General features: G+C 36.4%; 1 protein-coding gene across 2 annotated transcripts in view; it reads right to left on the bottom strand.

Moving 5' to 3' along the window:
• Nucleotides 1-15,789, bottom strand: part of GBE1 (1,4-alpha-glucan branching enzyme 1) — a 145,564-nt gene that overhangs the window by 65,683 nt on the left and 64,092 nt on the right. For both annotated transcript variants that reach the window (XM_064643963.1, XM_064643964.1), the window contains exon 7: nucleotides 14,912-15,121. In XM_064643963.1, coding sequence (XP_064500033.1) covers nucleotides 14,912-15,121 — 210 coding nt within the window. The remainder of the gene's footprint in view (nucleotides 1-14,911; nucleotides 15,122-15,789) is intronic.

The raw sequence follows: 15,789 nt of genomic DNA, 5'->3' as shown, positions 1-15,789 counted from the left end.
TTATGTTCAACCCAAGTAAATTATACACTAACAAAATGAAAATCTTTGAGATCATTTAAAATTCTATTCTCTGAAAATAAGCTTCTTAGAGAATATTAAATTTGTTTAGTCGTATAATCAACCCTACAAATTAACAAAAAAAAATTACTATTCTGCAACATGCAACTAAACCACATCTTTCAAGATGTACTGTCAGAATCTGCATACGATTTTATGCAATTGGTGATTTCCATAATTAACCAGAGATCTCAAGCATTTCACAGTAGTTTACTGTTCAACACTGGGTTTGCTTTCAAATTAAGTCTAAATGTAGTACAGAAATAGACTACAAACTACTACACAGGAGGTGATTTGAGATTTTAAACAGACCATTATCCTGAACTTTACCCAGAAAACGGTACCAGAGTTGAGAAGGGGATGGTGAAGATTCAAGTGTCAAGAGCTATTTAACTACTTTGTTGAGAGGTGTTTTTTCTCCCCCAAAATAGTATCCTATTACATACATGTATAAGAATAGAAAACAATTATCCTCAACTTCTATATTCCCTCTATAGGAAAAGAAAATTACACTCAAAATCAATTCATTCCATTAGCAGTGACGAAAATACTAACTACCTGGCAAATTGTTAACCTTTTTAAGCTCTACTGTCTCAAAACCATCTTATTAGAAACCTGAAACAGTGCTTTCGATAAACCTAATTTCATTTATTACTTTAAAATACTGGTTCCTCAATTCATGCTCACACAAGAGACTCCAGAGGGACACTGGAGTGGTGTTTGGTTCACTGCCTTTCCCTCGGTGTTTCCTACCTGATCTCCCATTCCCAGCCTTCTGTCTGAAGAACCAAAACAGAAATGTGGTTGACATTTGCAGCTCAGAAATGCCGCTGTGACCCCTACCCAGGTCAAGGTAGGATTTTGAGCACACTCCATCCCCCTCAAACACCCAGAAACTAAAGCTACAGCTGACAAAGCACCAGTCCTTCTCTTTGCTGGTGGTAAACACAAAGTGCAAGAATGTCAGTCTAAAACCAAATGCACAGACACACTAAAATATTTAAAGCATTAGTATCATGCCTGTACCTTTCAAATGAAGATACAAACTGGTTTAATTTGAATTTGGGTGGATTTTTTTCTAATGCTAATGAATAGAAATAGATATTTAAGAAGGAAAGAAGTAAAATTCTTCATAAAAGAGAATATCTTGAAAACTTCCAAGTAAAAGCTTTAAAGAAGTGAAGCAAGACCAGACCTCTGCCTTGAGAAAATTCCAACATTAGTACAAACATATCATCAAATACCTGCTTCTGTAAAAGTTAAGTGCACTGATTATTGAGAAGTCTTTTCTGTGTACAGATGACACCAGAACACAGTTGCTGTGGTGGTGTAAGGCTCAAGTTCATATGTACCAATAAGACACTAACAGAACCTTATCAATCTACCATTCAGTGTCCATATGCTATTACAGGTTACCTTTTTTAAGTAATTACCTTTAAAATCCCAAATCAAAATATTAATCCAAAAGCAAAGCATGTCAGCTACTTTTTGTGTTAAAATGGCAAAACCAACCTCATAAGGAATAATTATTATCACATAAGAAGACTGAAAAGGGGGTGGCTCTTGCATTTTACCATCTTAGGACTTCTACTTGAAAATATGATCTGAATATCCTTTTACTTTAATCCCTCAGAGACTGGCACATTGAACCCCTGAAGACTTACTTGCCTGTCTGTATTTTATTGACCAAAAGACTATCCTTCCTTTCCTCCCAACAAGACAGTTGGTAGCAATGCCAAATCCATGGAAGAAGAAGAAAATTTCAAGATGAGTAGAAGTGTTCATTATCAGTCATCATCAAGTACAAAGAACACAGGAGGCTTCTGAGATACTGACTCCATGTCCTGAATGGTAATCTACTGAAAGGAAAGCAGGATCTAAGGGAAGTTCTCTTTATACTAATATTAACTAATACAAAGCTTAGATTTACACTACTACTCCTCAGCATAAACAACTGCTCTGCATACAGCCTAAAACCTTCTTTTCAGCACCACGGGACAAGACTGCTCAGCTACGTGACCGACTTCAGCATGAAGGGCAAAAAGTTTGTACAATGAATTCCTACCTTCACAGAAAAACCACTTCCAGTGGAAAGTTCAGAGAGCCTGAAAACTGTCTTATATCATTCCCAGCACAAGACTCAGGAAATGACTGCAAGGGTAAGCAGCCATCTGGCAAAACCGAGCCGTGCTTGCCTCAGTCCCCATCATCTTCCAGCAAGCACAAAACGCAGAGCGAACAAAACAGCCCAGGAGATCTGAAGTAAAGGGTTCATATTAAACAGGAACCCGTTCTCAGGCACGGCACTTCCCTCGTTGCTGCACTTTTTGAAGTCGCATTCTTCAGAAATGTAATTAAAGGTAGATATTAGCTCAGATTATGCTGTGCCTATAGAGCTGTGAACTTGCAAATATGTTTTCTGTGTGCTTCACAAATACTTCATCTAAGAGAACTGGAAAACAGGTTTATATTCAAAGACACCTAGTTTTTAATCTCAATTTCCCACTAGATACTGTCATTTCAACTATATAATTTGTGCTTCATGAAGATTAATATGAGGACAATAAGCACATTTATAAGTATTGTTACAGTAGCTTTGTTTAGTAAAATATATAGCAAAGTTATTTGAGTTGTCTCTTGCAAAAATAGCTACAATGTAAATTTTTTTTATTGATTCACAGATATACTTTGTTTTATCCATTATTCTATTTTCCAAGAATTAGACACCTATTTTAAAACCTTCTGTTACCTGAACACATTTTATTATACCCACTATCTTTCTATAGCCAACAAATTTGTAAGCTCCGCAAAAGACAGGTGGGAAAGATACTGTGCCAAAACATATTCAGTTGTATTTCCATCAATTCACTGAAATTAAACTGTGACAATGGAAACCTCTGATATTACTTTGAAAATATTGAGAGAATAATCAGTGTCCTTCTATTAGATATAAATTACAAAAAGCATATTCTACTGCCTACAGTTTATTTGGAAAACTGTTTAAAAACAAAACATTCCTCCGCATTTCAAAAAGCTTTGAGTACTGTATTTACATTTTCAAGTCAACAATGGAAAGGAAAGTTTAGATAATTTTAAAATCAACTTATATTTCTCAAAGATGTCATCTGATTAGTGCACTAGAACTTGTATACTAAATCACAGAACTACAGAGTTATTTGAGTTGGAAGAGATCTCAAAGATCATCTAGTTCTGACTCACCTGCCATGGGCAGGTACATCATCAATTCACCATGTTCCTGAGGGACATCACTTGTTACTATCTCCATTTGGATGTATTAATCTACCAGTATAATTAATACATTGGAAATATGTATTTATTTTTAACAGTAAGGTTTTTTCCTGAAGTTCCATGATTTTTAATTGAAATGAAAGCAACCATTACTATTACAGGTATGTCCTATTTCAGATCATATTTCAGGGCAACTGCTACTGATCCTGGCTTAAGAAGGAGCAGAATGATGGCAACTTCTGATTAAAATATAAGCCTGAAGTGGAAACTTCATAACCTTGTAGAAAAACAAATTTTGTTATCTAGGCCAGGATAAAATACAAAGAAAGCTAAAGCTAAGATTCTCTGAAATAGCTTAAAACAAGCTTGCCTTTGCATATAGTGACAGTTCAGCACTGCAGGCAAATGAGTTGCTCATATCTTGGGCTCCAATCAAATTTTTCTGTTTTTCCAAATTTGGGTGAAGATGGCTCTGTGCTAAGAGCAACTGGAGATGCAACCTGCAGAACATTCACTCTTTCCAGTGTACAATTAATTAGTTTATAAGAATGCTATTTCACTCTACTTTCTGCCACTAGCTTTGTTAGCCAATGCTGGATAAGGGTTAGAAAGAACATCCAGCTTAAAGTTGTTTCAATTTATCCATTTCTTGATAGACTTTCAGTTTCCTCCCCACTTAACCCAATGACAAAATAATTACCCTGGAATTTCTTATAACATAGTCAAAGTAGATTTTTCATCTTTTCCAATGCCCTTATCCAAGAAGGTGGTGGCAAAGGAAGCCTGAAAACAATGTAAATTTTAGTGTTTTGTAGTTCACCTTTTTCTTTCTCAAAAAGCACTCACTTTGTGAATCATCTATGAGACTTAAGCCCCCAGTTAATTTGTAGGAAGACAAATACAGAATTTCAGATTTCAGGGTAGTGAATAAAGTCTAAAAATCCAGAGTAATAAACACTAAACACTCAAATCCAGAACCAGGGGGAGATATAGCAGTGGAAATCTTTTGGGATGTTTTTTTTATCCAAAAAATATGTTTGGTTGACTGTTTACTCCAATTCACCAGTTCCTTGAACATAGACACTATCTAGAGAATCTCATGCCAAGAGTTAAATTTCAACAAGAAAAAGGAATTTGACCTATTCCTGTTGTCCCTAAAATCAACTGCATATTTAGCAATTTGAAAGATTATGCTATTTATTTCCTTAATTTAAACACCAACTTTAAGTACTTGTTTCTGTACAAGTTGAATTAAGTCCAAGCCAAATCCATTTCAAATTAAATAAATTAAAAGAAATCCATTAAATTTAAATTACATGGTTCAGGATAAGAAATATTTTTGGCTTGTAGCTGTGACTACTTTTACAACCTCAAAAGGTCATTCTTTCAGACAAACTTGGCACATGAAGCAATAAAGTATATAGCATATTTCCTTTGAGTGAACAATTCTATTTATTATTATTATTTATTATTCTAATTATTTCCCATTCTGACTAATTCGGTGCCTTAATAAATGAAACAATAACTGAAATGGTTTTTTCCTCCTTTTTTTCTTTTTCCCTTCAGGGGAGAAGAGGGAAGACAAGGGGGAATTTAGCACTGCCTCCACCTGCTTGCTAAAGGTCAGGATATGAAAATGAACATTGACCAACACAAATATCTCAACTGAATAGTACTCGGAGGGATGATTTTATTTCCAATTGTGGTTTAATAATGAATGGATTCTTTCTTCAGAAGACATCAATTTCTCTTTTACTTACTGTACTAGAGAACTGTCTTTGAAAACTTAGATATAGTGCAACTAATAAGCCTGTGCCAAAATGTGCTTTAAAAACTCACGCCTTGATCAAAGGTATCAAATGAAAATGCCAATCTCTGAATTTTTCTAAGTTAAAAACACAGGCCCTGGGTCTGGCTGAGCTGGATGCTCATTCTGACAGGGTGAAAGGAATATGGCTTTACTCCACATCATGAAGTAACAAATTCTGTGGTGTCTACGTAAATCCCTCCAGCCAAGAAATGTGTTTATTTAATCAGGCAGGTGACAACAGTCATTACTTTACTTTCTTTACACATCTCAAAAGGAATATAGAATAAAAATAATGACAGCAAAGAGCATTCTTTTCCTCATTGTGAAGTCCTTTAATAGATAAACTCAGCTAAATAGCCTGAGTGCAATTAATAAATATATTATAGATACCAAAAATCCATACTTTTACTTAATTCTCCAGTGAACATCATTCTCAGCTCTGTTTGAACAAACTGAGTCATCTACAAAAGAAAATTACTACAACATATACTAGTGACTTATTACATGTGGATGTGCTTTTTCATTCTTGTTTATTTGTTCATGTATCTATCCTTAAAACTACACTTGACAGGACTTACTGCCCAATAATTAAGACTAAAGAAATCAAAAGGAGTAAGGTCTACAAAGTATTACTTGCACCCTTGCTTCTCTCTCTGAAATAAGAGGAAAGTTAACTGTACTAGAATAACATAGAAAAAGTTCTGTCAACTATCTAACCTAATAACTAATAATGAGGGCAATGAATTCCTTTTCTTTCTGAAGAAATTTATAGCAATTTTCAAGAGACCACAAGGAATTGTAATACAGACACATACATATAGATCTAATCAGAGAAGAGATACAGGTATGAACCAGGAGAAACAGATGTTTGATTGCAACTGTTGTGGCAAACTAGAGAGAATTCTTTGAAGCTACCTTTTTATAGGGAACTGCCCAAAGAAAATGCATGGGGAAAACAGCCAAGCAAATCTAGTGTAGTATGCTTTAAAAAAAAAAAAAAAAAAAAGAATTCTTTTTCCAGACCTAGTTTAGAACAATTCACTGTTTAGAACAATATCCCTGTTCCCAGGGATAAAGCTTTTAATACAGTGTTTTCCTTATTCATTAAGACACATTTGACATGATACACTATTTCAGTTCTTCAGACTTGTCCTGTTAATTGTACCAGCCAGAACAGAACCTAGAAGAAAGATCAGCAACAGCTGTTCTCTGTCCATCCAGTACTCTTATAATGGGAAGAGTAGAACCAGGTTTTTTTTTTTACCTTCTTTACAATTTCACCAATCATTTCGTAAGTATGAACTCCAATAAAATTTCTCTCAATAACACATCAGTTCCAAAGTCATGTTGGCATTTAAATAATCCCTGCAGAGAACATTCACATACAGCTGAGTGAGTCCTTAAAAATACTCCCTAACTTTCATCAAAGTATCACCACAGTCCCATCCAAAGCTGAATCTCAGTCAGTGACTACAGCTAGGAAGCAATTTGGCAGGACAGAGACAGCCACCACATGAAGCAACAAGCCTGGCCAGCTCTGTTGTCTGCACTGATCTCCATCCTCAGCTTCAATCAACTTCGAGGGACAGGAACTTAGTCCTTATGCTAGCCCATGAAATGGCATTCCTCAAGAAAACTCCTTTCAAAACTGTAAGTAATACAGCAGGTCAACGTGATTATTTGCAGATTATTTCTGACCTGTTGGCCATGCACACACTACTAACTTTTGGAAATGCCGTAGCATTTTGGTAGTTTGTTGTTTTCTACTTTGTAGACACAGATGTTAATTGTTTTGCTCCCTGTTATGGATTTTCTTTCTCTCTCCAGTGAGCTTTCAAAAACTGGATTTCCAGTGGTTCTCTACATTATACAACATGCACACACTAGAATCAGGGGAAAAAAAACCAAACAATTGTCTTAATGACCCCATCTTCTTTCCCTGCCATGAGCAGTACCATGCCTAATTTTCATCCAGCCTTGAAGTTCTTTGGATGAAACCCTGTTAGAAGAAAGTCAACACCCCCCATTTCATTTGTGGATTCTTTAAAACCTCTTCCTCATCTCAAACTTATACAGCCATCACTGTTTTCCCCAGCACAATCTTCTATTCACAACAGACACTGCTCGTGTAACCTGCTGCTGTTGCAGCAATCATTTAAGAATGCTGTGAAAGTTGTCAATCAGGTGTGGATTACCAAATGAAAGATCATTATTGCATTAAGATTGATGCAAAATTTTTCTCTGCAGTGTGTTGAATCTCGTCTGATTTTAGATCTTTATCAAAATACCATAATCGACGCCAGGAAAGAGTGGCTGCAACTATTCAAGATATGATTGAATTTTATTGGCTACAAGTGGTCACCTCTATATTTCAAAATGTGTGCCTTTCCTTCACATATCAATATATTGCTTTATTGCTATACCACTTTTTGTACAGCTACATTTTTGAAACCACAAAAAGCTGTGATTGCTACACTGGAGGTTAATATGGGAAACTGGACACTTCAAAGAAAGTTACCCACAGTCTTATAAGAAGTTCGGAGTTTTAGAGCAACTACAGATTTAAAGCCTCCCAGTCTGTTATATTAATCTAAGTGCAGTAAGACAATTCAGCTTCTACATGAATGTTTAATTAAAAAATTAAAGCAACTCTATAGCAGGTCTAGACTTCATATACTATAAATCACATGCTTATGGCTGGAACTTTTTTTTGCACTATTATTTTAATTTTTCCAATTACATTGCAGGAAGTTTCTATATATCATCCCTTCCATTAATGCTTTCAGTACTCATTCCCTTCAAAAAGGCAATTTATTAACTGCATTGGCCCCATATTTGTAAGTGTTCACTTGCTAACATTCACAACTATTACTTAGAAGAGAACAGAAACAAATATTTTCAGACTTAAGACCTTTAGGTCTTAAACTTTAAGGTTTAAACTTTACAAAGTACTTTTATGCTCTCACAGTCACCATCAAAGTCCAGTCAGCAGAAGGTGACTGCTAAGGACATAAGCAAGCAACGTTTTTAAAGTCAATCCGTAATCAAAATAATTACATTTATGAGAATTGGGGGAGGAATAAAAGTCTCAGTATTACACTACAAGCAGTGCTTCCTTAAATCAGTCTTTAAGAAATAATCTTTGCCAGCCAAATGAAATTGCAATGTATATTATGGGGATCTTTAAATACAGAGCTTTCCTAAACTAATTTAGTGGAGGAAGACTGGCAGGAAATGAATTAAAATCAGCATAGCTGAATGTTTTACATCACAAAACACAATTTACCTCCCTGTTCCTACTGTAATTACCGTAGAGCCAACAATAAACTAAAAAGATATCAAATGACTGAGAGTCTGGCTCATTGGCAACTGCATTGCCTTTAATCCAGGTGGAATTATGGCCAAAATATCTCTCCAATATTTGTGGCAAACATGGCATGCCACTGGATGTCATTACTAGTGCCCGAACGCAGGTGGAAAAAGGTCACCTGCACCTTACTAAATCCTCAGAAGCTGCACTTCAGCCCTTACACTCTGGGAAGTCAACTCTTTCCCATATGATTCACTGAACCTTCTGTAATCTTCCCCTGCTGGATTTCCCTCTCCTCCTCTCCATTCTAGGGGATCAATTGTGTCCCAAAACCTGCGTAGTTTAAGCCTATAAGGAAATTGCTTAGTTGAGAGAAAACTGAAAAAAAGTCTTTAGATTAGAACTGTCAGAACTCTCAGAACAGGTAGGAAAGGTAAAGTTACAGACAGACAGGTTTGTTAGGAACTCTAGGATTCAAAAGGGAAAACATGGAAAGGTGCAAAACAGCAAAGAAGATAACCCAGTACCATCAAAGGTCTGCTACAAGTAGTGGCAGTTTCCTTCCTCCCACCTTACTGATGCTTCCTGGCCAGCAGGGTCTCTTCAGGTGTCATTTTGGAAGCAATGAGTGTACTGACAGTTTTTAAATCCTACTTATTCTTTGTGTGTGTTAATTAAGTTTGTGGTCAAGCGGTACCATGTTTGCACTCTAAAACATGCATGAACAAAGTGACCCCGAGACAGATGGTAAGAACACCCATAGCTTGTTATCTGCATTCTGTAACTCATGCTGATGTCCCACTTTGCTTAAATTCAATCTTAGGTTAGGCAAGGCACCTAATAGTGTGGTGCTTCATAGAGCTTATAGCTATTTAAAATGCTAACAGTGCAAGTGATAAGAATAACAGCATATTCATTTCATCCTGCAAACTGACTGCTACAATCCACGGGGATGCTCCCAAATAAGGCAACAAGCTTTCACTTCCACAGATATTTAGAAGAGGTCATCGTTGAATTGTAGGCTCCTTAAAACATAAACAAATTCTGGACAGCTATCCTTATAGGAGAATTATGAGCCTAGCCCTGTTGAACAAATACCAAACCCTGAAAGATGTATTTTCCAATTCTTTCCACCTACTAATAACATTTCATCAGCAGCAGACAAAGATGTGGAAAGTTGGCAATCAGAAGAAAGAAAAACAATTCAGGTGAAGAACAGCTGTTTAAGGAGAAACTAAACACTGCCCTCAATAGGGGGTGCTGAAGATGTTGGAAGATCGACATGTCTTTAAGGAGTCAGATCCCAAAGCAAAGAGGACATCAGAGGACCTTTTCTCCCCCTTAAAATACAGCATGAGGTCAATGAAGGATTTAAACACTGGGTGGCAGAAGAAGTCAGAGTCTCGGCAACCAAACATAGGAGCACTGTGTCATTCTACATGCAAGAGAGCAGCCAAGATACCCCCATGGGGCCGGGCCACGGGACAGGGAAGAAAAGCCCCAGTTGACCCACACCACTCTGGAGGGGCAAGCTGGGGAACAGGCCACCTTAACCAGAACTAACACATGCTGCTGCACTGAAAGTGGGGTTAAAAGCAGTTTCTGAGCTATGGTACTTTATAACCCACCTTAAGAAAAACTATTAAAAAAAAAAAAGAAAGGACAGAGTTATGATCACCTGTTCCCCCAACAGTTTAGAAGAGTGAGCTGGAGAGAACATCTGGTTAGGCAGCAGGGGACTAGCAAGTCATCTGTTGCCCTGATGTAAAAATTGTGGCTTGAGGGACAAAACATTTATACTCTAAACCCGTTTCAAAGCACACTTGGCAGGGACATCACTTGACACTTCATAAAACTGAAGGAGGAAGAAAAGGCTAAATAAAAGCAGGGATTTCTCCCACTGTATAGCTTAGTTATGATTTTTAAACCCCAAGGTATGGACACAAAATCCAATCTAAAAAAAAAACCTTGAAAGCAAGGCACCAAAAAGCCCCAAAGGAGATGCCAGGACACGTGCTGGCCCCAAAACCTTGTAACCAACATTATCTCTTACTGATCATACTGCTGCACTCAAGAAAGCTGTACTAATCAAAAACAAAACCAGAATGTAAATCAACTTCTGACTTTTGTGCCAAATTTACCTCCTAGAATGTGCAAGAACTTAAAATTTTGGCTAAGTGCTCAGTTGAAAAGGGTCACAGTACTAAGAAAAAAAAAACAAAACAACTAAACAAACCACCCCCTCCCCCAAAAAACCCCACAAACCAAACAAAATTCAGGGCATCACATGAGTTCTGAGTTTTACTTCTACTACTATTCCTAAAGGCTCACAGAAATATATCAGTGTACCTATTGACATTTATAATTGGATTAGGACATAATAGGATCTAACAAAGTCTAAGGAGAAAACAGGAAGAGACTTAAAAATAAAAACAATACATTCAGACCTCAGTAAGTCTAGAAAGGCAGCATCATTTAGACATTCTATTTACATAGCACTTGGGGGAAAAAAAAAAGCAAACCCTTATCTTTGCTAGGTAATATCTTGTTCTCAATTATTTTTAAATTGTTTTGCCTGATTAGTATTTTAGACACATTTGCTATTTGGAGAAATAAATTTAAATCAAAACACAATCAACCACTCTAGTTGTGATCCCACCTGGTCTCCAGAGTCTACAGCATCACTTTTAATGAACTTGGCAGCTGAATAACCTTTGAATATGATTTTAGTAAGAAAATAAATTGTTATAGTTAGCTTTTGCAAAATTAATTATGAGCAGAATCCTTGCTTAAGATGGGAGGGTGTTTTGCAGGTATTTTAAGCGAGCTGCCTTAAACAGGAACATAATAGAGACAATTGATTTACTACAAAATTAACTAGACAGTGCCAACTAGAGTACAGGTCCAGAGCCTGTGGTAATTAAAAAAAAAAAAATGAAATCAACTGCAATTCTCAGTTAAACTTTGTGATTCTGGTTTTTGGGTTGGTTGCTGAGGGAGGGAGGGGCTGGGGGATGGACACAGACATAGCCAGGGATGGAGATGAAGGAGACTAAGATTCACCAAACTGGCATTTGAGGGGAAAAAAAAAACCACCCAGGACCCAGATTTTAGAAAAATTCAAAAATGTGCAAAAATTATGGAAATTATGAAAGTAAAAGTTTATTTCTGTATATTTTGGTTGATTTTAAAGCACAATTTATAGTATTTTTATTGAAAAGAGTTAAGCAGAATATAATCTTTTACTTGTCCATTTATCTTACCTGCAAATTCTCATTTCAATGAAATCGAGGTTTTATTCTCCCGTGACACCATGAACAGCAAATTTTAAGCTGCTGCTCAAAACTTACAGAAAAGCTCCCTGTTTATACACCACTTGTATGAACACAGATTAAAAAAATTAAATACAAAAACATGCTTTCACCTTTTTAAGTAGCACTATAGTGCAAGATACAAAATCCAAGTTGTCCTTTGAACAGTTTTACTGTTGCTTTGCTTGGATCTAATCTCAATTTATATAAAATTTACTATAAAATAGTATTTAAAATACATCAGGCATATAATACCTTTTTTTTTTTGCATGGATATAGATTTTTTGTCACATTCTGTTACAGTAAGTATTCACAGTCCCTTTTGCAGACAGCTGAATAATCTTGCACATGCTGTGAGATAAATTTACTTACATCTTGGCTTTCAAAGAAAATGTAGACAGACTAAACTGATAAAGCAATTGTTCCTTAATCTCTTTCGTGGCAGAGAATTAGTTTCTCTCAATTCCAAAGTGAATTGAGCATTCTTTGCATTTGATGTTTAAGTACCTGTGGATTTAACAGTTCTTCCCACTACAGAAGGAAAGGGATTTAGTACAAGCACTGTACAGGACAGAAGCCCATATTAGCTCGAGAAATTTCTCTCAGCAAGTAAGCTTTTCTGTAGACCATTCAAGAGACTGTGTTTGGTGTCCTCTATTTTCAGCAAATTTGCAACACCTGCCAGCAACTTGAGTCTGCCTCAGATTTTTACACTCCCCTCTTCCAGACTAGAGCTGCTCATTCACTGGTGTGGAAATTAGCAGCATGTCAATACAGTCTAAATGGAAAAAAAAAATAAATAACATTTGCAATGAAGTGTCAGTTCCGATTCTTTCACAATTTTGCTTGGGACTTGCACACACGAAACCCCGGGAAAAAATCAAACTATTTTTTAATCGGGTTTGAGTAACTTAAAATGAACATGATGGTTATACATTTTAAGCCTTAAAATTTTACTATAAACACACACAAAATATTTAGTGTTTCAGATATTACGAGGAAAGAAGTCCTTAATGACTAGAAACAGTTCACAGCTTCCTGTGCTTGAAGGGGAAGGAAAGGTTTTCACAAAAGTCTAAAAAAGGAAACTGAAATTTGTTGCTGGATTTCACTAGAGGGCAGGGGATGGGAAAGGACCCTCAGTCACGCAGTGCAGAGACTAAATTTCTCTGGTCTTTGCTATTTCCTAATCTCACCTCATCCCCTCACAGCTCTTACCACTTCCCCTTTCCAGCATTCAGTCTGGCATCTACTCCAGTTGCACAGGATGAAAAGTTATGACACATCAGTGTCCCCCCCCAACAAGTACAGGTGCATCTCACTGACCAAACAGACCTAAAGAGGTAGTTCTTCAGTCCTGAACAAATGCTTAACATTGCTAAGTGCTACCTAGAAAGCAGCTTCTTGGTCCTCTCATTTATAAGTCCTTCCATGCACTCAATACCAGCATCACTTTATTTTCCTGGCAGGAAGAACCTGCCTCTGCTTGGAACAGAGAAAAGTCCATATTTCAATTGCATTTATTTTCTCACTAGAGAAGTCAGTACTACACATTAAATTATACATAGGTATCAAATGAAATAAAGTGTGCAACACTACTATATTCATATTAAAACTTTGAGATCATCTGAAATACAATTTAGTGGAATATGAACTTAAAGATTAACAGGAAGTAACTCAGAAAATTATTAAACATGCTGAAATGCATTTTTTATAATAATTAAAATCCCAATTCAGAAAGTCCCCCTGAATTATTCTGTTAAATTGTCCCAAGTAAATAAAGAACAGCTTATCCCATTAACTAATATAGTGCATAGGATGCACTATAGACCACAAAAAGACCACTTTTCACACTGGTCACCTGGTTTATTTGAAAATCAGTTACCCTGCATGAGTTTCCATTACATGACTGGCCCATGCTATGACTTCTGCAATAGTGCAATGTTTGACATATCCAGTTCATGGCAATTCAATGCAAGTGAGGGAGAAAGACGGGAGAAACTTGCAGCCCACAAAACCTCACAACTGACAGAATAACAAGAGACCAGAACTCCACAGATGCTGAGTGATTGAGCTACTACAGGAACCACTCCAGTGTAACCGTGAAAGGGTTAAACCAGAACTTTGCAATTGATAAAAAGGTCAAACCAGATTATCATGCATCTCAAGGGGGAAAAAAAAATAAGAATTTATCCTGGAATAAGTGAGTGATGCTGTATAGAATTTATTAAGGCATGCTTTAAGGAGATTGTGAAGTTATGCAAAACTGATTGTGGAATGTTTCAGGGAAGAATCAAAGACAAGGAAAGGGAGGAATCAAGGTGGTTCAGGGATGAACAAACATGTAAAAATGTGAGAAGACTGAAACAAGCTGGCTGCCTGTGTCTGTTTCTCCTTTTAAGCCACTGAAATATTCAGCATACAACATCAATCTCCTCAGCCTCAATACCTCAGAGAATACACAGTAAACAATATTAAATGTTAATAATCATCTGGGTTTAATAGGCATATTGACACACACTATATTTATACCAGGTAATTAAGTGTGTCCAAACTGGATCTCAAACTGTCTACTGAACACGACCCCTGCTCTGTATTAACTGTTGATTGACCTCTGGAAGCTCTTTGGAATGGAGCTAATTGTCCTAGGGGGAAACTTTTCCTATATTTCAACAACCTGACAATCTGACAATAAGTTTCCAGAGCTTACAAGTTTTTCTTCATCTCTTCTCATCCTTTTATTTTTATATAAAAGCATATTACATATAATCTGAAAATACAAATCTATTTTATAATGCATAAATAAAGCATACAATAATATTATTATATAATACATATCCATATATATTAAATATTTAAATAGGCATCTATACATATAAATAATGTAAAATAAAAAAAATATATAATATATACTTACACCATTATGTAATACATACAATGCACATGGTGCATAATATGCACATATTGATGACATAGATGACAGAGGAATAATGAAACCTCAACACTATCATTTAGTGTTAGATTTTAGGTGTTTAGACAAGGAGAGGAATTTAATTCCACATATTGTAACTGCTAAACAACTCAACTGACTTTATTTGGCAAATAGTGTAGTTTTAATAGAACTGGTAAGAAATAATAACCACTACCACAGCTGAAGTGCCATTTTATACCTACTTTGCATAGTCAAAGAGCCTGCTGTCCCAGAGCTGGTGGTTCCCTCTGTAACCGGAATGGAAGAAGCAGGAATCCGTCCCATCGAACTGGTTGAGACCATCTTCCGAGTTTTTGGAGGCGTGGCTGTGCACGACATCCAGCAGAACCGTGATGCCCATGGAGTGAGCAACGTCAATCATCTCCTTCAGGTCATCTGGAGTTCCATAGCGGCTGCAGCATCAACATGGGACGTGTTAGGAGTTGTACAAATCGGGACTTACGCTGCCAATGCCCAACACTAATCAAGCAAACTACATCGAAGCCAGCAGTCCTTCATCACACAGGTTATTTTTTCAGCCTCTTAAAATGTTAGGTTGTAAGTAATAGCTACTACTTAAGCAATTTTTCATTATAAAAATGTTTTGCGGAAATAGATTGTTTTATTCTTCCATTTTAATCTATTAATACATCAAATTCAGTATAAAAACTGATGTAACTTTAAACTTCTATTTAATATCGAACGTGAATTCATGTTTATCAGCAATTTTCACCCAAGGCCTCAAACCTAAGCACAGCCTGTTACAAACGCAGGAAAAAGTTCCTACAGAACACACAGAGCCATGATTTTAATCAAGTGCATTAGGAGCAAGCAGTGTATAGTTCTGTTTGTCAGAAAAGAATGCCCTACACATCCTGTTTGCTACTGCCAAGAATTCCACAGCACAAAACCCATGCATAAAGACTGCTGAAGGTGGATTACCCTGAATATGCTATGACAGCTGAAGTTACTTATAATCTTTTTGTTTGTATCCCGTACAAAGTGTTTCACAGAGCAGCTGATCACTGTGCCAAATTGATTTCAGATTTAAGAGTAAGCTTGAGCAAATACCTAAGCCATT

Source organism: Pseudopipra pipra, chromosome 2 (assembly GCF_036250125.1).
Source record: "Pseudopipra pipra isolate bDixPip1 chromosome 2, bDixPip1.hap1, whole genome shotgun sequence".
NCBI classification, from domain to species: domain Eukaryota; kingdom Metazoa; phylum Chordata; class Aves; order Passeriformes; family Pipridae; genus Pseudopipra; species Pseudopipra pipra.
The sequence above is the reverse complement of the archived record's forward strand: the minus strand, read 5'-3'. Positions and strand labels throughout refer to the sequence as shown.